The sequence below is a fragment of the Amia ocellicauda genome, chromosome 5 (assembly GCF_036373705.1).
Source record: "Amia ocellicauda isolate fAmiCal2 chromosome 5, fAmiCal2.hap1, whole genome shotgun sequence".
In the NCBI taxonomy this organism is placed as follows: domain Eukaryota; kingdom Metazoa; phylum Chordata; class Actinopteri; order Amiiformes; family Amiidae; genus Amia; species Amia ocellicauda.
The window spans coordinates 26,543,596-26,565,950 of record NC_089854.1 but is presented as its reverse complement, the minus strand read 5'-3'; the positions used below and the strand labels follow the sequence as shown (position 1 = coordinate 26,565,950).

Sequence of the window (22,355 nt, the reverse complement as noted above, 5' to 3'; positions counted from 1 at the left end):
AAAATAAACTGCTTGGAGTCATTTAATATAGTTTACTGGGACTGCATCGGTGTGTGTATAAACTCTAAGTCTTTTCTATTTCTGAAGTCATCTAATGAAATTATGGAAAGGCAAACAAAAATCTCAAAGACAAAAAGGCTGGGTATTATGAAGCCGGAATCTCTAAATCTCTTATTTCTTGATGGTCTCAGGCGATTCACTATTTTGTTTTTATATTTAATTAAAAAATTCATAAATCTGTCCGGGTTATACATAATCACTTTTTCTTAAAGGTATGCAATATTGAAGATAATTTAAGTCCCCAATTAACCATATATTTCTTAAATCTTTCAATGCAGAGCCAGTCCATCTTGAACACATTTTAAACATTTCTAATTGCAGAATGGCTGGATTAATGTAATATCTGAAGCTTGATATACATTGAAAGAGAGCAAGAATGGAAACTCATTGATCACTTGAATTATACCTCCCTCTAGTGGGAATGACAAGCACTAACTACCCACACTTCAATACAACTACATACTGTAGCCCCCACCTTGTTTCCAATGGGCAGACTATCAAATGGAGCTGGTGACTCTTAATTCAACATTCAGATCTACACATCATGTTAAAATAGTCCAAGTTTAACATAACTCTTTATGGGGAGAAGTTCATATATACAATTCACTTACACAATGAATGATTATATTTGAAGTCTGCAAAAGTATTACAAACTTCCATCACAAAAAGGGATGAAAGGACTTTGGAAGAAATTATGGAAAATAAAATGAGGGACTTTGAGTGTTTTAAAAGGCCATTTATTGGACAAGCAATAAACAAATTTGAAATGAATAAATAAAGACTGTCTAGACTTAAGAATTTAAATCTTTTTATTGCTTGACCTGCCATTAGGACAATCTATACCAAAAGGATTATAATTTTAGCACATACAGTAAATCAAACCTTATACAGTCATTGGATAACAATAGAAAAAATGGTCCTCGGATCGCCAGCAGCTCTCAGGACTGCAGGTTTCACAAAGTTGCTGAAGGATGGGCTAGCAGGAGTTTCTAAGCCCTGTTACATTAGCTAAGGCAAACTATGTCGATTTTTCTTTTTGTACATACATACTTGGATTGCACAGACTGGCAAAGCTATAACTGCGATTAATATTGAACTCAAAAACATACCGGCTGGTGAATCAGAAAATCCTGTAAGTAAATAAAGACTGGGAGTGAATAGCAAGCCGAAAAAATAAAAATAAAAGGAAAATCAAACGTTTTTTTTTCCCCACTGTAGAGGAATAAAAGCTAATCTTTTCAATAATTTGTTTTCTAAAATTTTCAATATATAACTTATGGATTTTAAAATAAAAAGGAGGTAAATGTATAAGTCAAACAAGTATCACAGCCAGGACTGCAAATATTCCACAATTCTGGTGATAAAATTAAAGTACGAAATTTGTTGATTGCTGTGTTCACAAAAATATTGTGCGCAAGTTTATTTTATACTTTGAGATTTGTTTTGAGAGACATTCATTATATCTACTGGGGTAAATATACCAGGTGTTGCCATCCTTTCAGTCTCTTCAAGAAGATTTTCATTTTCAATTATGCATCCATCAGCTCCAACTTGTATCACTTCCATTTTCAAAATTACAACAGCATTCACATTTTAGAAGCAACAATAGATTGATTCATTTGATAAATGCTAAACTAATTAGTTTACCCCTATTTTTACAAACCGATTTGACAGCCTCACAAAGCTATAGCACACACCTTGTATAACAAAATATTTTTTACTTTTTTTGTTGTACTTAACTATGGATAAACCTGACTTAATCTATGGGTAAACACTCTTTATTCTTTCAGCTTTAATATGGTCAAAAATAATAGGAAAGATTACTAAAACATTTTTTTTTAAACAAAATGGTTGTTTGCAAATACATGGCTTCCTGGCAAGAGAATACTGTACTTGAGTTTTGAATGGAGAACCAGCTTATACAGCATGTAACAAACACACTGTCCACTTTCAATGATTTAAGACACACACCCACTTCTATTTGTGGGATAGGACTTTTTTTTATAATTTTGTTTAAATATACATTTCACAGTTTGAATCTATCTAGTCATTTATGAAATTACTGGAGAGAAAATATTCAGAACACTTCCAGATTATTCAATTTTAATAAAATAAGTCAATCATGAATAAATATATATATATATTTATAAAAAAGGAAAAAAAATAATTGACCCATGACAAACAGACATGACACAACTACAAACTGTAACTTCCTCTTTGCCAACAACAGATCTAACATTGTTTAATAAAGTCATGGCACTGGGCACCTAAAATATAATAAATTTATGGAAAAATAAGCATTTTTAAAAAAAAACGTTTCAACTTTACACGGACTTGCTTATAGCTTGCTGTCACTCCCAACTACAATCCTAAACTAGATCACTCTATACGTAGTAGTAGTAATAATAACAATAATAATAAAGGATATATGATTACATACATAATAGAACTGTGGAATTTGATAAAAACCGCTCATCATTTGGTGCATACTGAGAAAAGTAACACAAAATTGGTAAATACTGAAATACATTTAAGACTCGATGATGAGTTTTTCCTTCTTTAGGGAACAACAGGAAGAGAATAATCCCCTCCTTATGCCCTTCATAAAATCTGGATCAGTCTTGAGTTTTTCATGTGTACAACCATTTTATTGTAGCCAATGCAAGAAGTCTGGGGTTGCTTTTTTTCTTTTCTTTTTTTCATCCTCTAGCCCTTGTATTTACTTGGTCAGAGTTTATAAATTAATCTTCATGTCAACCTGCCAATTTATGCAAAATTCACAGAAGCACAATAACATGTCCATTCCTTCTGCTCACAGGACTCTGATCACTTCTTAACAGTAAGTTTTCATCCCTTCACCTAAACATCTGGGGACTTCTGTCTTTATGAAAAATACAGCATAGATTTATATACTGTTCGTTTCTATTCGATTCTCAATTATCATCACTGCTAAGAACCATCATTTCATATTTGGCACTAGCATGGTAGCTATATATTTTACACCTGCAATATTCTGTGTTCAGTTCTAACTCTCAAGCTAGAAATGAAAAACATACAACAGAGGTTTACATCTGACACCCTTTTTCTCTTGGGCTGGGGCTGTGGATATGGTACAGCAGGTAACATGTTGGAAGGAAAGAACAACAAAAAAAGCTAAATATGATCTGGGCAAGGGGATATTTAAAACATACAGTCGATCCATTTTGATGACAAAACTGTTTCCTTCTGACTTTAGTACAATATTGAGATGCAATTCAGCAATGAAAACTAGCAGGTGCAAATTAACATTTTACACTGGAAGTGTGCAAAAAATATTGATTATGGTCATAGAAACCTCTTATATATGTGTGCAACTATTAAAATAAAACAGCAGAGCATGTAACCAAGGTCATACTGGTGGCAATTAAATTCTAGTACCCTTGAAATAAACTATTATAAAACATGAATAGACATCTGCTCATTTGCTTTTAGCTACATATGCCAAATTTCAAAATACTAAACAGCAATATTACTTCAAAGATTCTTAAAAAGTTTTTTTTTCTCTCTTTTTTTTAGGCTTGAAACACTGAACAAGTTTAAAATATCTGCTTTTTCGTTCTATTTCTACCTTTTCTAATATAGCTTCATACAGCAATATCACTCTTTCAAAGCAACTCAAACAGATCGGACACTATTCTCATCTGCACATGTATGAGAAGTGATTTCGGGACACTGTTTTAAAGAAATTCTGCAGTGTGGAAGGATATGAAGCATATAAATGTTATATGTTGCTCTGGGGACATAAGAACAGACAGACAAAGCAGTAATGCTGGTGGGCAGCTGGGTGTCATAAAATGTGAAAGAAACAAAAAATAGAAAAATTAAAGCGGATTGCATTGGTGGACCCTGCATTAAGGGGAGGGGCTAGTAATCCTCAGACAGACAATGATACAAAGCTGTTGTACTGTTGAATGTTTCGCTTGAGAATATCTGAACACGGACCCAGAACGCGTTCAAACCGAGGTCGATCGAGCTTCACACACTTCAAAGGCCCACGGGCGACCACAGTGGCAGCGCGGGGGCGGTTCATTAACAGGGCGATTTCACCTGAAACAAAGAGGAAGAGCACAGTGACAATTGAAGAAAGCCACTTTTACTGGATATCCCCTAACCCCCAGTCAGGACCCTGCGTGTTTGCCCATCCCTGCCTTTCCCTCTGTTCTCATTGTAGCACCACTCTCTACTTTCTCATCCTTGACCAATAAATGTACCTTGTTCCTTCAGCCAATTCTCTTGATTGTACCGTTTCGTAAAAAAAAAAAAAAAAAAAAAAAAGTTAAGTGCCTTGGTCAAAAGTGCTATATAAATATAAATCAATCAATCAATCAATCAATGGCCACTAAGGGGTTTAAAGGGCAAAAAACTGTCATGGCATTTTCTTCAGAGACACCAGAGATTTCACAAGAAATGCTGTAAAAACCTGCAGTTCTGAATTACAGGAAATAATTGGAAAAAATACTGTTGCACCGATAGGAACATGGTAGTAATAAAAGTTATCTAAAGTTATACTGATCTTCAAAAAGAGAAGCAGTTCTACACCCCTGTCTTTTTGTTCCACTCCGTGATTAATTCAATGAAATGCAATGACCTTGACTAGTAGCAAAATGCCAAATGTCTTTCTGAAATTCATATGCATTGGCACAAGTCATGATCCATATGATTGACCAGCCATATGATGTGGTTAAAAAAGGGACAATATAACTAAATTAAGGTCATCGTCAACCTCATTTATACAATTAAAAAGTGCCATTAACAACTATAACCAAGTATAATGAAATTCTTACCAAAATAATCTGAAGGCCCCAGCCTTCCAACTTCCACAAACTCTTCATTCTCTGACCTCCGCTGCAACACGGCTGCGGTACCCTGCGAAAGCAATACACAATTACACAGTTCAACACTGGCACACATTTTCTTCCACATAGTGTATAGGAAGAAATAGCTTTCCTTTTTTGGTACGGAGACAATAATAGATACAATCAAATGACAATACCTCTAGGATAATGAAGAACTCATCCCCAGGTTCTCCCTGAACCACAATCTTCTGCCCATCCTCAAACTGCACGGGTTCCAAGGCATCGGCCACTGTCAAGCGCTCCCACTTATCCAAAGACTCTGTGGTGAGGAACAACAACATCAGCAACAGTTAGTAGGCCCCATGGACCACTGGAGTATTTTATTTATCCAAATTATAAAACTAAGTGTTTGAAGTGTATATTTGAAAACTAACAGTGCAGTACAAATAATCTTCCTTACCTAAAATTGACACTTTACTAAGGAATTCTTCATACATCTTCCTCTTCCTCAAAGTACTGCCCTGTAAAAGAGGTACTTAGTTCAGCCTGAAGGCAATAAACAAGCACACGTATGTTTTAGAGACAAACACAGGTGCACACAAATGGTTTACCATCAATATTCTCCTGTAGCTGTTCCTGTCAATGCCCCACAGCTTCACATTGGTCTTCGCTCTGACAGTTGCTGCTCTGGGGGTACCATAGATCAATGCCAGCTCTCCAAAACTGCCTCCTTCCCCAATACTGGTAACCCATTCATTGTTAACATAGACCTACGGTGAAACCGACACGATATAATTCTACCACATAACACATCAAATGCAATCTACGATTAAGATGTTCCACCTCACAGTACTCATCCATTGGTGTCAATAATCCATTAAATTAATTACAAACTATATTAGAATACATGCATCAATAAGATTACATGACACTAACAAAAGGTAACTAAATAGGTTAATCAATTGAAAATGTGAACTTGTACAATAGATATGAAGCCAAGCTAAAAAGGTTAGAGTCGTGGTTTAATGCAAAGTTCATGTCCTTGAAGTGGAATATAGAGGATAAAATGTTAAACTAATTTTAGTTATAAAAGTTAGAAATTAAATAAAAAGCTTAGCAGACTCCACACACTTACATCCATTTCACCTTGGTCGATGACATAGAAGTTATCACCTTCATCCCCTAGAAGAAGGGAAAATAATAAAAAGGTAGTGTAAGGATGAATTCACTGATTTACAAAAGATTTGTTTACAGTAGTGTACTATCTGTTTATGGAGACACAACTAGACAGTACAATAACAGGCACTGTGGTCCTACACCTGAAGCAAACAGCCCCTGACCATTTTTTGGCATCCACTACAGACACACCTGTTCAGATTGTACCTGCAGTACCTCAGCCAACATCTCCTAGAGGTCTCGGCACTCTTGGTTTTAGGTTCTCTTATTGCACAGCTATGCTACCTTTTGCTCCTGATTAAAAGGGCTGAAAATAAAGAAGTCATCAGCTTACCATAACTACTTCTGTAACACTGATACCTATGCCTGCTCTACGCCTCGGTACAAAGCAGGGATAGGGACTCATTTGGTTGTGTGTGTGTTATAGCTCAGTTGTGCCAGGATGTATGCCTATCGTATTGTTTCTTGCACTTAAGTATACTATATTTTGTAATGCTTTGATGAATGTTTCTTGTGAAAACTGTAAGAGCTTCTGCTAAATAATATTAATAAAATAGTAAACTCTTCCCAAAGAGTCTTACCTTGTTTAATTACGGTCTCCCCAGCAATATAGGTGACTGAAAACATGGCATCAAATATATCACTGCAAACATGTAAAGCAGGGTCAATTAAACACAGTCAGAAACAGAAACAGTCTTCTTTAAAATAAAACAAAATATGACTATTATAATTATGATGATTACCTCCTCTCATTATCATCAAGATGTGCAAACAGCACATTCTTTTCAATTGCTTTCGCCAGGGCAGCCATGGTTTTGTAGTCTTTAGGAATAACCTGAAAAAAAATATTTAATTAGATAACATCACATCTTCAAAATGGATATAAAAGAATGTACACCATGAAATGTGATGTCATAGATGACTAGGACACAGCACCAATTTTTGTAAAATTGGGAATAAGTAACCAATTAAGACACTGAACAGATTTCAGCTCATCTGTCCCACTTACTGTCAGGAAGCTTCACACAGGCAGCCATTACAGTAAAATGAGCACAGACACAGTTAGAGTTAGCCATTACGTACATGCTGATGTCAGAAACATGAGCTAGGTAAATATCAAGTTTCCATATATTTGAATGTCAGCAAAACACTGGAGTTCTGCTGTAACGCACCACTAAGAACATTTGCATGAAAATTACCACAACGATAACAGGAAAATGACGTGTGAGCGTAGCGTAACGGAAGTCAATTGTAACTATGGCGCTGAAAACCAGCAGCTGATTCCTGACCATCAGTGTGCAGCACAGTTACCGTTCTGACGTAGGAGGCGGCGTCCTCCTCGGTGTAGACCTCAGCGCTGAAGGCCCCGCGGCGCTGGCGTGCCATCAATACGGCATTCGTGGGGGGGGAGATCTCATCCTCGCGCGAGTCCGAGCGCGAGTTAGACTTCTGCTGGTTGAGGATCTGCTTTGCCTCCTCCTGAAGAGGAGAACACAAGCCCTGGTTCAGCGGGGGCAATGCACTGCAGTGTTTTTAGCAACTTTACTGGTGGCAGAAGACATGCCATTACCTTTGCATTCACTCAAAGCATGCGATGGACAAATCAGGCTAAAGACTGACCCTTCCAACTGCTAGCCCTTGCTGTTTGAACTGTAATGTGACTAAATTGTTCTAAATACAACGTTTACAAGCTACCAGTTAAAAGTGAGATGGCAAGGGGGTTGTGAGGGCTGACCTTCTCCAGTCTCTCAAAGTACTCTCTGAGGAAGGCCATGGGCCGGTCTGGGCGAGAGGTACACAGCTGGACGATGCAGTCCTTGAGCAGCTGCTGGATGTTGTGTTTCTGCACATAGTGCTCACACTCTCGGAGGCTCCTCTCTTCATCACTGCTCGTGCTGCCAGACGCCATGGTTACCTTCTGATCAGATCTGGAGAGGAGGGACAAAACAACAAGCAAAAAGAACAACAAAACGTTAATGCAGCTTCTACTGCTATAACAACATTTTATTAAAACATAGTAATACAATTACATTCAGCATTCTCTCCATGTAGGGCAAATCAAATATACATACATCTCTGCGTTTGTGTATATATTCTGCTTCATTTAAAAAATTAAGAATACAAATTTTCCGGGTGAGAATTCAGAAATGTAACCTGTCTAAAAGTATACTTAGCATCAAAGTGTTAAGAAGGGTTTTGTCATTTTTCAATGCAGACCTCACTTCTATCTATACAACGAACGCTGGCCAATAGCCGGAATGCAAAACACATCCGGAGCTAGTACCTAGCCTAGAGAAGAGGAAACCACTTCTTTATCACTTCTCCACAGCATGACAGATTTACTGCTGGGCTCGACTAACTTACAAGCTCTATAAGAACATGCCACACAAGTGCCAGACAAGCCTGGTTTTATCACCTCCTATTGAGTATATAAAATGGTCAGGTATGGTATTCTTGAAAATTAAATGAAATTGTCCCGTGACACTACTGTAATGTTTACAGTACATTAATATATGTCCCTTTACTATTTACTTTAAAATTGTAAAATAAGGACAACATAGTAACAGATTTTTTAAAAACAAACAAATAAATAAAAGGACACTCAAGTCAAGACCATCTTAAAGGACTGTGGCACCTGGATTAACGGAACTGTTGCTTGTATTCAGGTCAATACTAATCTCTTTAATATGATTAGCCCCTTTCTTTATAAAACAAACAAAAAAGTGTATTCAAAGCACTTCGCAGAATCTGTCACTTAATTGTAAATTCGAACAAGACATAGAAACAGAGAAATGGCCTCGACTCCCTGCACAACAGTCCCCCCCTAATCCAGTCCCGTGTGCTTTACTGGATGCCTTGGACCAGCGAGCAGTAAATCAGTCCTCCCTCTGGTACAACAGCTGCACGGTTTACAGTGTGCACTGACAGTGTGAGAAAAGCCATCGCTTGGCAGTGCCCATCTCCAAAGACACCCGCATTTGTCTCCTTCTACATCATTGGTCAACTGACCATTTCAAAGAAGGGGGAAATAAATAAAGGGAGAATATAGGCCTACTTGGTGATTCCAAAATAATTTAAATTAAGAAGTTTTGTGCATGTAGTCCACAATTAATCTAAAACCTGTTTACTTTCACTCTGTACTTTCATATTCTGTATTTAGTGCCGTTATGTTATTCCTGTAAATAAGAACGAAGTCCAGATTGCCACTTAGGCCTACACAGTTCATTTTAGTGAACTACACTCTTACCATACCTAGAGAAAATAAAATCAACACACTTGTGATAAAGCTCTGTGTTGCTTACAGAAAAAATGCTCCACTATAATCCTTGGGCTGGCATGCTGTCCCTTCATGAAACACAGAGTTTAAAAAAGTAATAAAGAACAAGAGCTTTTAAAATCCTTTTAGCCTCAATCTATTTTTCTGCCTATAGCTTTTGCCTCTTTCAAATACTAAGCGACTTTATACTTCTTGAGCAAATGTCACATTACAAAACAATGTAAGAATTATTATGTAAGAATACTATACAGATGCCAATATTATTTTATAATATACCAAAACACATCTCCCTTGCAACTGATATCCCACCTACATAGATACACTGATAATAGTTAATAAAAACAAAGTGTCCTCTTATATGATTATATGGGAATGTATACCATGTATAACTACTATGGCCTAACAAATGTATATAAATATGATTATGAAAACATTAAATTATTTCTTCACTCAACAAAAAACAATTCACATCTGTTACAATAGTTTTCCAATTAAAGTTTTACCAAAAAAAAAAAGTAATTGTTTTAAGAGAAAATATACACTCACCTAAAGGATTATTAGGAACACCATACTAATACTGTGTTTGACCCCCTTTCGCATTCAGAACTGCCTTAATTCTACGTGGCATTGATTCAACAAGGTGCTGAAAGCATTCTTTAGAAATGTTGGCCCATATTGATAGGATAGCATCTTGCAGTTGATGGAGATTTGTGGGATGCACATCCAGGGCACGAAGCTCCCGTTCCACCACATCCCAAAGATGCTCTATTGGGTTGAGATCTGGTGACTGTGGGGGCCAGTTTAGTACAGTGAACTCATTGTCATGTTCAAGAAACCAATTTGAAATGATTCGACCTTTGTGACATGGTGCATTATCCTGCTGGAAGTAGCCATCAGAGGATGGGTACATGGTGGTCATAAAGGGATGGACATGGTCAGAAACAATGCTCAGGTAGGCCGTGGCATTTAAACGATGCCCAATTGGCACTAAGGGGCCTAAAGTGTGCCAAGAAAACATCCCCCACACCATTACACCACCACCACCAGCCTGCACAGTGGTAACAAGGCATAATGGATCCATGTTCTCATTCAGTTTACGCCAAATTCTGACTCTACCATCTGAATGTCTCAACAGAAATCGAGACTCATCAGACCAGGCAACATTTTTCCAGTCTTCAACTGTCCAATTTTGGTGAGCTTGTGCAAATTGTAGCCTCTTTTTCCTATTTGTAGTGGAGATGAGTGGTACCCGGTGGGGTCTTCTGCTGTTGTAGCCCATCCGCTTCAAGGTTGTACGTGTTGTGGCTTCACAAATGCTTTGCTGCATACCTTGGTTGTAACGAGTGGTTATTTCAGTCAAAGTTGCTCTTCTATCAGCTTGAATCAGTCGGCCCATTCTCCTCTGACCTCTAGCATCAACAAGGCATTTTCGCCCACAGGACTGCCGCATACTGGATGTTTTTCCCTTTTCACACCATTCTTTGTAAACCCTAGAAATGGTTGTGCGTGAAAATCCCAGTAACTGAGCAGATTGTGAAATACTCAGACCGGCCCGTCTGGCACCAACAACCATGCCACGCTCAAAATTGCTTAAATCACCTTTCTTTCCCATTCAGACATTCAGTTTGGAGTTCAGGAGATTGTCTTGACCAGGACCACACCCCTAAATGCATTGAAGCAACTGCCATGTGATTGGTTGGTTAGATAATTGCATTAATGAGAAATTGAACAGGTGTTCCTAATAATCCTTTAGGTGAGTGTATATGCATGTTGAAAAACACATTAGAGGTGTAGGGTTGTAAAATACATCTATTTGAAATATTTGACAGCATTAGAGGTACAATATTGTGCCTTCGACCCCTTCTTCTTACGTTTTACATTTAAAAATAATTCTGGGCATGGACGCTTTCTCCTAAATATTTTACCAACACACTATACGTATAAGAATACAGTGAATATTAATAATGTAGACAGGCACTTTCACCATTACCTTTTAAAATGCATTAAAGTATTAAATCTGCTGCCTTTAGCGACTGTACAACCAATATTTTACTCATCTTTCCAGTGTCACTGTAAGCAAACACCTCTTACAATAAAGTACACGATGAACTTCCTCATTTCAGCCTAATCCAACAATGAATTTGCTATTCAAACTGTCATATAGGTTTGTTTCCAATAAACCACTTAAAGTTATAACAAAACTAAATATTAATGTAATATTCAACTAGCAGATCAGAAAATATGGTAAGCGTATTGCTTAAAATATTACAATGCAACAAGGTATACAAGTACAATGCTAGTTTAAATATGAATTCCTATAAAAAACTGATAAGGAAGAAAAAACTTCTGTAAAGTCAATTTACAGAAAAAAAATCATCATGATACTACTTTTTGTTGTCTGTTGTGATAAACAATACAATAAAACCCACACACTTCAATAATTGTCCTCTACAGTGCAGCTCATCCTCCATGGCGCTGTGTAATCAGGACAAATGTTACTCTATCTTTGTTTTATTATTAGAAAATTAGAAATTCATGCAAGACAATTGTACGGTTGTTTGACTTTGCGAAAGTCCGATGTAATGCAATTGATTCAAGGATCACTCAAAATAAAAAAATCATTTCTAGAAGAAATTTATTTCCAATTGAAAAAATGCAAACTCCCTTTTAATAAAACACGGAATAACATGTTTTAATGACATGGTGTATGAAAATTCAAATTAGAATGTGCATGCATATCATAAAACAGGTACATCCATGCTTTTCATGTTACATTATCTTATTGAACTGTATTAGGGTTATATGAGTACAAGGTACACATCAGTTTAGAAAACATATCTGTAAATTATATGACAATGTATCTGTAGATCATATGTATCTGTATCTATATCTATCCATACATCAGCTGGAAACTAAAAAACACTACCTTCTTAAGACAAAGCCACAGAAGCAATTGTATAGCCACTAGCTAAATGTCAATAAATAACTCCCATAATCAATCTGCATGTGAGCATTAAATCTAAAAATAAAAACATACATAACACGCACTGAATTCTTTATAATGACAGTAAAACGAGTGTAAATATAGCATAGGTAAGACTGTTTATTAACATAATACAAATAAGAATATGGCTTCAATAAAGGGTGAAAAAAATATATTCTTCTTCTTTCTGGGAAGTTTACAAATACTCAACTCACAGTACAGTACAGAGTCTTCGACTAACATCAGCTGTCAACAGAAAAAACAAATGGAAACTGGCGAGTGTGTAAACACGAACTGACAGCTTGCTCCCTGCCTCCCTCAACCAGAGGAAGAGGAAACATAATGAGAAATGTGCATTTTGACGAAGAACTGCAAGCACAAAGACCTCAAAATAAAACGTAATCACAACCTTAGCTCGCACACACACAAGGATAATCTGAAGTTTAAGAGTCGAATAAACACTATTTGGGGCCGTAGAGCCCTAGTGACGCCATCTTGAAAAGCTATCATAACAAACGGGAGGCGCAGACGACACAACTAGCGCTTTCTCGGGGTGCATTCCCTGACAAAAGTCAGGTATTTTACAAAAATGCGTTACAAAACAGGTGTCCAACGACTTACCCGAGTCGTTGGAGGCTGTCTCGTCTTTTTTTGGGCTGTATTTCCTTCCCTTACACTAACACAAAACTCCTCGCTTTTCTTTTCCCAGTCCTTGGATGGCTGCCCCACCGGAAACAGGTCAGGACCAATCAGAATGAGCCATTGACGTCAATTGGCCTCGTTCTGACACGAAAGCTGTAACCCCTGACAACCTTAAAGGGCAAGACTGAGGGAATTCGTGACGTCAAAAGAGAAACCTACCGTTTGTATTCTGCCAGATACCCCCACCGGAAGTGGTGAAACATTGCAATAGAGGTGATCTCTGGGTTCTCCAAAAAAATAAAATAATAATAAACACGAAGCTTCACTTACACACAATGCAGTTCACCTCAAAGCTGAGCAGTTGATCCATTTAAATCCAGGTTAAAAGCCTGCAAAGTGGTGTGCCCTATGGTTGTAACTGTATTTTCAGAAAAACTCCATGCATTACAACACTTTCTCATATAGCTGTGACTGGTGTGGCAAATGAAAGTCAAATGCATGAGTATCATGGATCATCCTGATAAGGGGCTAGCTTATTTCTTGCTTGGGTAACACTGGTGTAGATAACACATCTTTTATGGGTGTTAATTAATTTAAAAAAGCAAACTTATACAAATGGTTTTAGTCATGGCTTCATCAAACAACATAAAAGGCTAACAAAATGCTTGGCTATATCAAGAAACGTACAATTTAAACCATTTAATATCATGCACTAGTAAGGCTTTCAGATTACGGTGATCAATTTAGATCACCATGGTTAAAAATAATATTGTTACCCAGGACAGAGTTCAAATAACCATGATCAGAATAATTCCTTGTCAAGCACAGAGAGTTTACACAAATGGAATCTCTTCATTCTTACACAAAAGAGTTTCTAAGGGAATTTGAGGTTTTAGGAATTCTAAGGTGTTTCCAAATTATAAGGTCACATATGCAAATGAAGAGCAGGTGCATTCAGGACTGAACATGGGAGGCAATTCTTTACACTAAGAGGCATAGGAGTTTGTGGAGAAATGACCATGTAATATATGTTTACTCTCTGGGTTCCTTTAAGAATTAATGCAATTCAGAAATGAAAAGGGGAAAGTTGGGCAGAGTGGCCTCATCGTGTGATCAGTGGTTGGCATTTATATTTCACATAGAACCAAATGACTGGTAGGAGTTTCAATGTTCTTTATCATTCAATGTTGTAGATTTTTTTAAAATCTAAAATTCTTAAATGAGTACCCAGCAGTAATTCTGGACTTGTAGCTATATTGTCCTTACCAGTTTCATAATCATTTCCTTAATGTCAATGGAAATTGCAACATCTTCTAAGCAGTCTTAAGCCTTTACTAGTGCTGCCTCTAGTCTGAGAGAGTGCAGAAGCAGCAGTGTTGGGGTAGTATAATAGTAACTTTAAAATAAACAGAACGCACCCCGCCCCTCAACACATTCCAGGTGCTTGCCCAGAGTTGTGTGCACCCACCCCCCTTCCATCTCTCTCCCTCTCTCTCTCTCTCTCTCTCTCTCTCTCTCACACACACACACACACACACACTTTCCCCTCCCTCCTCTCTGCTTGTGCTATCCTGTACCAGCCCTTCCCTGCACAGGCTCCATTCGTGTCGACTGCCCAGAGTCCACGAATACAGCACAATTAGCCAGCTATCCTCCCAAGGTTTGAGCACCGGCCTGTCTGCACACTGCCACACCACCAGCCTCTCCATTGACTGGCAGCTGTCATCTCTGCACGGTGAGTGTCCCAAACACTTCATTGACTTTTACGTTAAGAGTTACAAGGAGGGGGAATTTTTTTTTTTGTGAAGTACACATATACCCTGTTTGTTTGTCTGAATCTGTTTTATCTGGTGCTCTGAGAGTGTACAGCATGCTCTTTTTGCTTGAGTGAAGTGTTTTCATGCCACACTGCCTAGTTTGCCTGTGCATGTGTTTGTAGCCCTGCCTGCCTGATAAGAAAACGCTCAGCGCATGGTAACACCCTGTTAGAAGATATCGCATGTCAATTCCAATATCATGTCAAACCATAAATATGAACTAAACTCCTGAAGTATAACAAATATTATCAATGCTCATTTTGTGTTGCGTGTGTTTAGTTGAAATTAAGCTAAACTTACATTAAGATTATCTTTAGCAATGGAAAAATCACTTAGGTGTGGGCAATACACAATCAAAATCCTAAAAAACGATCTCCTTGGTTCAGGTATACACTAACATATCACAACAGTGTTTCTGCAGCATGTCCGGAAAGATTAGCAAAATATGTTTTAAAGTCAGTGTAAGACTTTCAAGCTGTGTAGCTCCATTTTGTTTACCTAATGGAGTACCAGTAGCTGTATAGATCTTTTTACAAACAACAGCACCAGCTAGGATTGACTGAAGCAGTTGGATTATACAACTGAATTTGTGAAATTAATTAAAACATATATTTTGTTAAACTGGGGCTTCAGGTCTAATATTGTACACACAGACTTGACAAGGTGACTTACATATGAAACAAAACATACATTTTCAAAGCCATTTTCAACATCCTGCCATTGCATCAGTGGCCCTCTGCTTGTTGACATGCTTTTTGAGTCTGCCTCTTTGCCGCAACAGGGCTTTAGCATTCCAGGACAACACATTCCTCTCTGCATCTCATTCCACACCCTCCGTGTCGAAACATGTCTCTGTACAGCTTTGGATTAGAACCTCTGTCCTGTCACGCCTGGAACAAAGACCGAACGCGTAAGTGCACAACAACTGGTTCAGCAGCATTTCCTCAGGATCCCTTTGCTGCGGCCTCTTATAGGCCTGTTTGCAGACACATTCCTGTTTTAGTAATGCATTTGTGCAGTGTTGATGTTTGTAAACTGATCACAGTTCATGTGTGCAGTCTTTAAGTTCAGTTTAGTTCACCATCTTCCTTTGCACAATTGTGTGATAAATAGATAGATAGAGAGATAGATAGATAAAATAAAAGCAGCAAGAGACCGAGACATGACTCAGAAGGGTATGTAAATCTACACATTTATCTGTGAATCTACTGTGTTGAATCAAATACTTTCTGGGACAGAGAAATGTTTAGATTCAATACATGAATGCCATTTAGTAGGATTATTCTTTCTCCCTGACAGAAATCGCGATCAGCCCCAACAATAATGACGTCCATATTTACCAGAAGAAGGGAAAGGAATGGGTTAAGATCCATGAGCTAACAGAACACAGTGGCCGCATCACAGGTAGAATAGCCAATTAATCACTTGGTTCCACCTACAAAAAAAAACATACATGGTATTGTGTCACATTAGGTTCTGTACACTAATACTACATGACACACAGAATCACAAGAAAAGCTGAGAAATACAAATTGATTTTTTCAAGAAACCAAGAACAAGAAATAACTAATGTTACATATAATGGTCTAACTGAAAATAATGTTGCTTTTCTGCTGCTTAATCTGATTGTAATCAGTGGCACTGTCAGATTTCTCCTCCTGCTGACTATACAAGGTTATTATATAAGAAGTGTCCAATTTCAAAAATGTATTGTGATCAAACTAAATATTTCATTGGAAAACTACACGTCTATTGACTACACGTCAAAAAGTTTTTGTTAAGTTTATAGATATTCACTATGTGAGCTCTATTCTGGTATGAGAAACATGCCAATTGATCACATGGGAATTTTAAATGTAATTCTTAATTAGAATACATGTTTATTGACTCAATTATGTCTTAATTTAATTTAATAAAATAATAATTGCCAAAAAGTGGCAACAAATCTTGAAATTCAGTTTATTTCTACATTTATCCAAGATGCAGTTGTATTTTTGGATTATAAAACATCTGAAATATCACCTACTGGATGGATTTATAAATAGTTTTTTTAATGTACCCTATCATTCCCTTATATGAGAATAAAATATAATAATAAATGTGTGTTGGTGGCATTGTATTTGTCACTTCATACTCGACTATACTGGAAGAACTGCACAATGTCAATTCTTAAAGTTTGAACTCTGTGTGTGTGGTTTTTTAAGGTATAGATTGGGCTCCTGAGTCCAACCGCATAGTGACGTGTGCCTCAGACCGAAACGCATATGTGTGGACGCTGAAGGATGGCTTGTGGAAGCCCACCCTGGTTCTGGTTCGGATCAATCGGGCTGCCACCTGCGTCAAGTGGTCCCCCCTGGAGAACAAGTTCGCTCTGGGCAGTGGGGCCAAGCTCATCTCTGTATGCTACTTCGAGAAGGAGAATGACTGGTGAGGAGATCAGGAGTCTCTGCTTGTCCGTCTGTGTGTTAAGTCCTGTCTGCCAGACATATACCGATGCATTCGCTTACCTCCTTTCTTGAGCCGGTAAGTCATACGTGCTCAAGACCGGGTGTGATTTTCAACCCTGGGTTTTGCCACTTGTTTCTTACAGTACAGGAACAAAATCTTTGCTGAGTTAATCGTATTTTAAAATACTCCTGAAATGAAAGAAACATGCTTTCCCTTCTCATAAAAGGGGAATCATCAACAGTCCTGTTTTTATGATTTTCTGGAGAGTGCTTATCTAGTCCCTCCTTTGATATTCATTGACAACTCTGCCTTTTGTCCCTCAGGTGGCTGAGTAAGCATATCAAGAAATCCATCTGTTCCACAGTGCTGAATCTGGACTGGCACCCTAACAACGTCCTCCTGGCCGCTGGCTCTGCAGACTTCCACTGCAGGTAGGTGCCCCAGACACAATAACCAAAAACAAAACCTAGAACAACACACACTCATGCACACCTATCCCTTTACTATTCAAGTCACATCCTGCAGCACTGCCACGCTTTACCAAACACCTCTTGTTGTGTGGATTGAGTGAATGCAGCATCTCTTCCCTGAGGCGACTTAACCTCAGTGAGCAGTTCTGTTTTATGCCACGTTATTACTCTAAAGCCACTGCTAATGTGAAATCTAGGCCTGTTAGTGCTGTTGTTGTCATTGTAGCATCAGTCCTCAGGACTTGGTACAAGACCACCTTGAGTAACAGATGAAATTATCTTTGTGTCTAGACCTAACCCTCACTGGGCATTTTAATTAATTATGCATTATTTTATTGTTTGCTCCATGTCTTTTCTGTGCAGGATTTTTTCGGCCTACATCAAGGACATTGAGGAGAAGCCCGGCCCAACAGCTTGGGGGGCAAAGATGCCATTTGGGGAGATGTTGCTGGAGAAGAGGGACTGTGGGGGCTGGGTGCATGATGTCTGCTTCTCCCCCTCTGGAGACCGGCTGGCCTGGGTCAGTCACAATAGCAGCATCAGTGTCGTGGATGCAGCTCAGGGCAAAGAGTGAGTATCACCACTGCTACTGCTCAGACCTGCTTCCATCTCCTCTCATTCTCCTGTCCTGATACCAAATCCTCAATGTTGCCACACCCCCACCAAATGAAAGACTATCAGTCAGCGCTAATAAAGTGCCATTTTCACATAATCTCTTTCCTCCTGCTGCTTGAGTTCTGCTTTTATCTCCTCATGTCTGTGTTCATAGTTATACTATAATGCAGTCACTGTTTGAGTATGTTTGTTGACCACGTTTCCAAACTTTTCTGGACAAATGTTAGGAAACATTATTTCTCAAGGCAGCTTTATTCAAGACAATTAGATTGGAAACATATATGCCTGTCACACGGTGGGTAAAAGAACATTGAGCAGATCTAGGTTAGGTCCTTTGCCCACTTCCTCACTGTCGGTTGTGTGTAGAAGCTGTGTGTGTGTCTGCTGAAATAGAAAGTGTTCACGATCAAAGGTGCGTTAATCTATAAATAAATCTATGAATGTGTTGCAGAGTGACGCGGCTCAACACAGTGTACCTCCCTCTCCTCAGCGTGCTGTATGTCAATGAGACTGAGATAGTGGGTGCGGTAAGTCTAACAGTTACAGTGCTCAACAGTCACTTAGGGCCCACATATAAATCCTGAACAAGTCATCTACTTAACCATAGTAAGCACATTTCCAAGGTGACAAAAACATTATCAGTGGTTAGCGGCACCTTGTGCACACAAGCAGCTGTTGGCAAAGATTTAGATCACATTGAAAACTAGTGTAACAGTAACACTGGCAGAACAATCTCTATGCCCCACTGTGTATTGAGTAAACTCCTTAATCAGACATTCCTAAATAAAATGCTCAATGGTAATTACGATCCAAAAAGAGGACGTAATCTGTTATTGTCAGCTCTCTGCAGTGAAATTAGTGTTCAATAAAGAAGTGTTATTCTTTATTGATGTGACAATTCTCATTTTCTGTTGCATGACTGTTGCAAATTAATATTGTCCCGAGAGGGACATTGGACCCACTGACAGCTCTGCTAAAATCAGTTACAACATAATAAATCTGTTCAAATTTTTGTCCTTCCTTTTTTGTTCACAGCAATGCATTACCATCCAGACCCTTGATGAAATTGCTCTCCCTCTCTCCAGTACAGTGAAGTGATTTTTCCACTTTGTTTTCCCAGGGCCATGACTGCTACCCATACCAGTTCTCGTATGCAGGGCCAGACAAACTGCAGTTTGTGAAGAAGCTGGACATTCCCAAACAGAGTTCAAAGAGTAGCGTGTCTGCCATGCAGCACTTCCGCAAACTGGACAAGAAGGCCACCGCTGAGGAGGACGACAACGAGCTCTTCACCCTACACCAGAACAGCATCACGTGAGACACCTTCATTGCAGAAGACACCACATCCCCAACGATGTGGTTGAAGCTGAAAATTTGGGAACATTTAAAAATAGACTGGATAGGATCCTTGGATCACTTAGTTATTAATGGACACCAAAGGACCACGATGGGTCGAATGGCCTCCTATCGTTTGCAAACTTTCTTATGTTCTTATTGCATTTCCTGCCAATTTCCACTGCCCTGCCTAACTCTCTGGGTCTAACATAACATGGCAGACAGCCTCCAAATGGCTTTTATTTTCTCTCTCGTGGGTTTCACTAAATGAAAGAGAAAAATAAGTCCCTGCTGCCAAAATCTCCCACACAACTCCAATCAGGGAGTGAACTGGTGTCCAGTCCCAAGGATGAGTGTGTAGGCTACGGTGCCTTTGATACGAGAGGACTTTCTCAAGAGCAAATTCCTTTTATATCTCTTATTTTATGATATCATGATTAAGAGATTGTCTGTGCATATACTGTATAAAATGCTCCTTGGGCTATTTGATGTCTTTCACTATATAATGTTCTTTGTGTGTCGTTGTTTTGATCTCTTTTGCAGCCAGCTGTGCATTGTCGAGGGGGAGAAAGCCAAGGTGAACAAGTTCAGTAGTGTGGGCCTGGATGGAGCCATGGTGGTCTGGGATTTCAAAGTAAGCTCTGCTAGTACTGGTTAAGACATTGCAAATGTCTGATCTTCCACTGTGCACACTCAAGTCATGTGCACATTGCAGTTACTTGGCTGTAGTTATCATGTGAAACAGAGATAGACATCCCCTGGCAATAGCCAGTACTTGGAATGAACAGAAAATATGGGTCAGTGTAAACACAATAAACCCCCCTTGAGAAGAAACCTGCATTCTCTTGCCTCTTGCACAGAGTGTAAAATATTTAAAACGATACAGATATGCTAATGAGATGTAATACTGCACTGCTGATGCACAGAAAGTTGTTTGGGGGTTGGGAGTATTCTGTGCACGGTACTGTTTCAGAACAAGATGTGTACTGCAAGTGTCAATAGTAATCCTTCTTCTGCTGAAAATATCAAAAGTGATCCTTTTTTTTTCTTTCCTAGCACTAAAAATTGTGAAGATGAAAATCACTTTATTTGCTGTATTCCTGAACTGACTGCTACATTCTCTCATCAGATGCTGTGTATATAAGCATTTATACACTGAATCACCAACACATTTCATAATTTTGAAAATGGATCCTTCATTTCTTTATAATCACACTGCAAGTATGGATACCACAGATTCTAGTCCTGTCTGGAGTTACAACAAAGGAAAATGTCTATTCTATTCAGACAGACTATAGGTTACAGTTGATTTACATTTGATTTCTAAGTTTGTGTGTTTTTCAAGTAATTAGCATAAAATTGAACCCAGGCTTGGGGGGAAGGGAGTGATTGTTCGGTAAAGTGCTGTCCTAAAAACAACACCCTGCACATAGCATAGCACTACTGGTCCAGTCCATTACTGACATGGAGACATGCTTGTCTCATTACAGTCAGTAATATAGTATATAGTATTGTATTTTTTTAATAATTCAACATTTTTTATATAAGGTGTTAATGAACAACAAAATAAAATAACTATAAATATTACATTTTGGGCCTATTCTTAAATCACATACCATAGAGGTAATTGCTCATCTAAAGACAACAAATATATATATAATTTGAGTCTTTTGGTGTATATTTTCCAATCCAGTTGTATGACACTAAATAAAATTAAGTTTTGGTATCCTTTTGAAGTTACTTGTGTGTCTGTGTAATAATGATTAATAGCTTTTCATGATATAGATCACACACACACACACACAGCATAATGTCCACAATTATCTGGTTGCAGTCAACTATTGAAATCCTACAGTAAGTAAAACACAACATAATCTTGGATATAAGTGGTATTTTGCATGATCTTCTATGATATATGTTTTCTGTATAAAACTCTATGGTGAGTTACCATGCCTCCAAAACAGTTCTGATGCATCCATGGTTACCCCATATAAGAAATGGTGCTCTGAGATCTAAATGGCAATAAAATATACAGTCCACTACATACACAGAAAACTAGTCAGTATTGCAATCAAAACTAGCCTGATCAACATTTTTTTAATGGCTAAATGAGAGACAGACCAGTAGGTTTAAAGTCCCCCTTTCCCTTTCTTCACAAGCACTGCTCAGTGTTTCAATTCCACATCTAATCTCTCATAAATAGAAACAGTTGTAGCCACTGTAGTATGCACTGTATCTTTTACATCACAACTAACTTACAGCATTTTGTTTTTATGTTACTCTGTTGCCACTCTGTTACATACTCTGAGTCGCCTTTCAACTTCTAGTGTAATTTTGTCACCTTGTGTAAAATTAAACTGCATAAAAAAAACAAAGAACATGAATAAAGAGATGTGCATGAACTAAGAAAAATACATCGTTACATTGAACAGAAATATGTGGTATTTGACTAATATATGTGTTATTAACCACCTTGCGCAAGGAACCTACAGGGTATAATTCAGGAGGTTCAATTGCTATATACCATCTATATATATATATAACTTCTGTATACATCTGTAAAATGTAAATTAATGGGATACATTGTAACAATTGACCCTGGATAAGGGTGTCTGCTAAGAAATCGAGTAATAATCTAGCCACTTGGAAACTTTGCAGGGCTTGTTTCTATGCGTTTGTTTCGCAGCAGATGCATCA

At 38.1% G+C, this 22,355-nt stretch overlaps 2 protein-coding genes across 3 annotated transcripts; one reads left to right on the top strand and one right to left on the bottom strand.

The window, feature by feature from the left end:
- Positions 1-851: 851 nt before the first annotated feature.
- LOC136749947 (cAMP-dependent protein kinase type I-alpha regulatory subunit) lies at positions 852-13,081 on the bottom strand. The gene is made up of 11 exons (XM_066704610.1): positions 12,953-13,081; positions 7,807-7,999; positions 7,383-7,550; positions 6,815-6,906; positions 6,653-6,714; positions 6,031-6,077; positions 5,507-5,665; positions 5,356-5,416; positions 5,093-5,214; positions 4,884-4,965; positions 852-4,146 (listed from the first exon to the last, which is right to left on the bottom strand). The coding sequence occupies exons 2-11, from the start codon at positions 7,978-7,980 to the stop codon at positions 3,974-3,976; spliced, it is 1,140 nt and encodes a 379-aa protein (XP_066560707.1). The 5' UTR covers positions 7,981-7,999; positions 12,953-13,081; the 3' UTR covers positions 852-3,973.
- A 1,428-nt stretch (positions 13,082-14,509) lies between these two features.
- Positions 14,510-21,398, top strand: LOC136749945 (actin-related protein 2/3 complex subunit 1A-A). 2 transcript variants are annotated; one of them, XM_066704608.1, is made up of 10 exons: positions 14,510-14,708; positions 15,572-15,700; positions 16,090-16,194; positions 16,995-17,217; positions 17,562-17,669; positions 18,072-18,278; positions 18,775-18,850; positions 19,444-19,637; positions 20,202-20,292; positions 20,715-21,398. In XM_066704608.1, exons 2-10 carry the CDS (start codon positions 15,637-15,639, stop codon positions 20,718-20,720), a joined length of 1,074 nt encoding a protein of 357 aa, XP_066560705.1. In that variant the 5' UTR covers positions 14,510-14,708; positions 15,572-15,636; the 3' UTR covers positions 20,721-21,398. The 2 variants fall into 2 exon arrangements, with proteins under 2 accessions (XP_066560705.1, XP_066560704.1); XM_066704607.1 differs by having other exon boundaries at positions 20,202-21,398.
- Positions 21,399-22,355: the final 957 nt, after the last annotated feature.

Coding starts and splice junctions, on each gene's coding strand:
- LOC136749947 (XM_066704610.1), bottom strand. CDS start 7,980: ATGGCGTCTGGCAGCACGAGCAGTGATGAAGAGAGGAGCCTCCGAGAG. Junction 6,715..6,814: donor CTTGATGATAATGAGAGGAG/GTAATCATCATA, acceptor ACATGTTTGCAG/TGATATATTTGATGCCATGT. Junction 5,417..5,506: donor GCTACAGGAGAATATTGATG/GTAAACCATTTG, acceptor CCTCTTTTACAG/GGCAGTACTTTGAGGAAGAG.
- LOC136749945 (XM_066704607.1), top strand. CDS start 15,637: ATGTCTCTGTACAGCTTTGGATTAGAACCTCTGTCCTGTCACGCCTGG. Junction 17,670..18,071: donor TCTGCAGACTTCCACTGCAG/GTAGGTGCCCCA, acceptor TTTTCTGTGCAG/GATTTTTTCGGCCTACATCA. Junction 18,851..19,443: donor AGACTGAGATAGTGGGTGCG/GTAAGTCTAACA, acceptor TTGTTTTCCCAG/GGCCATGACTGCTACCCATA.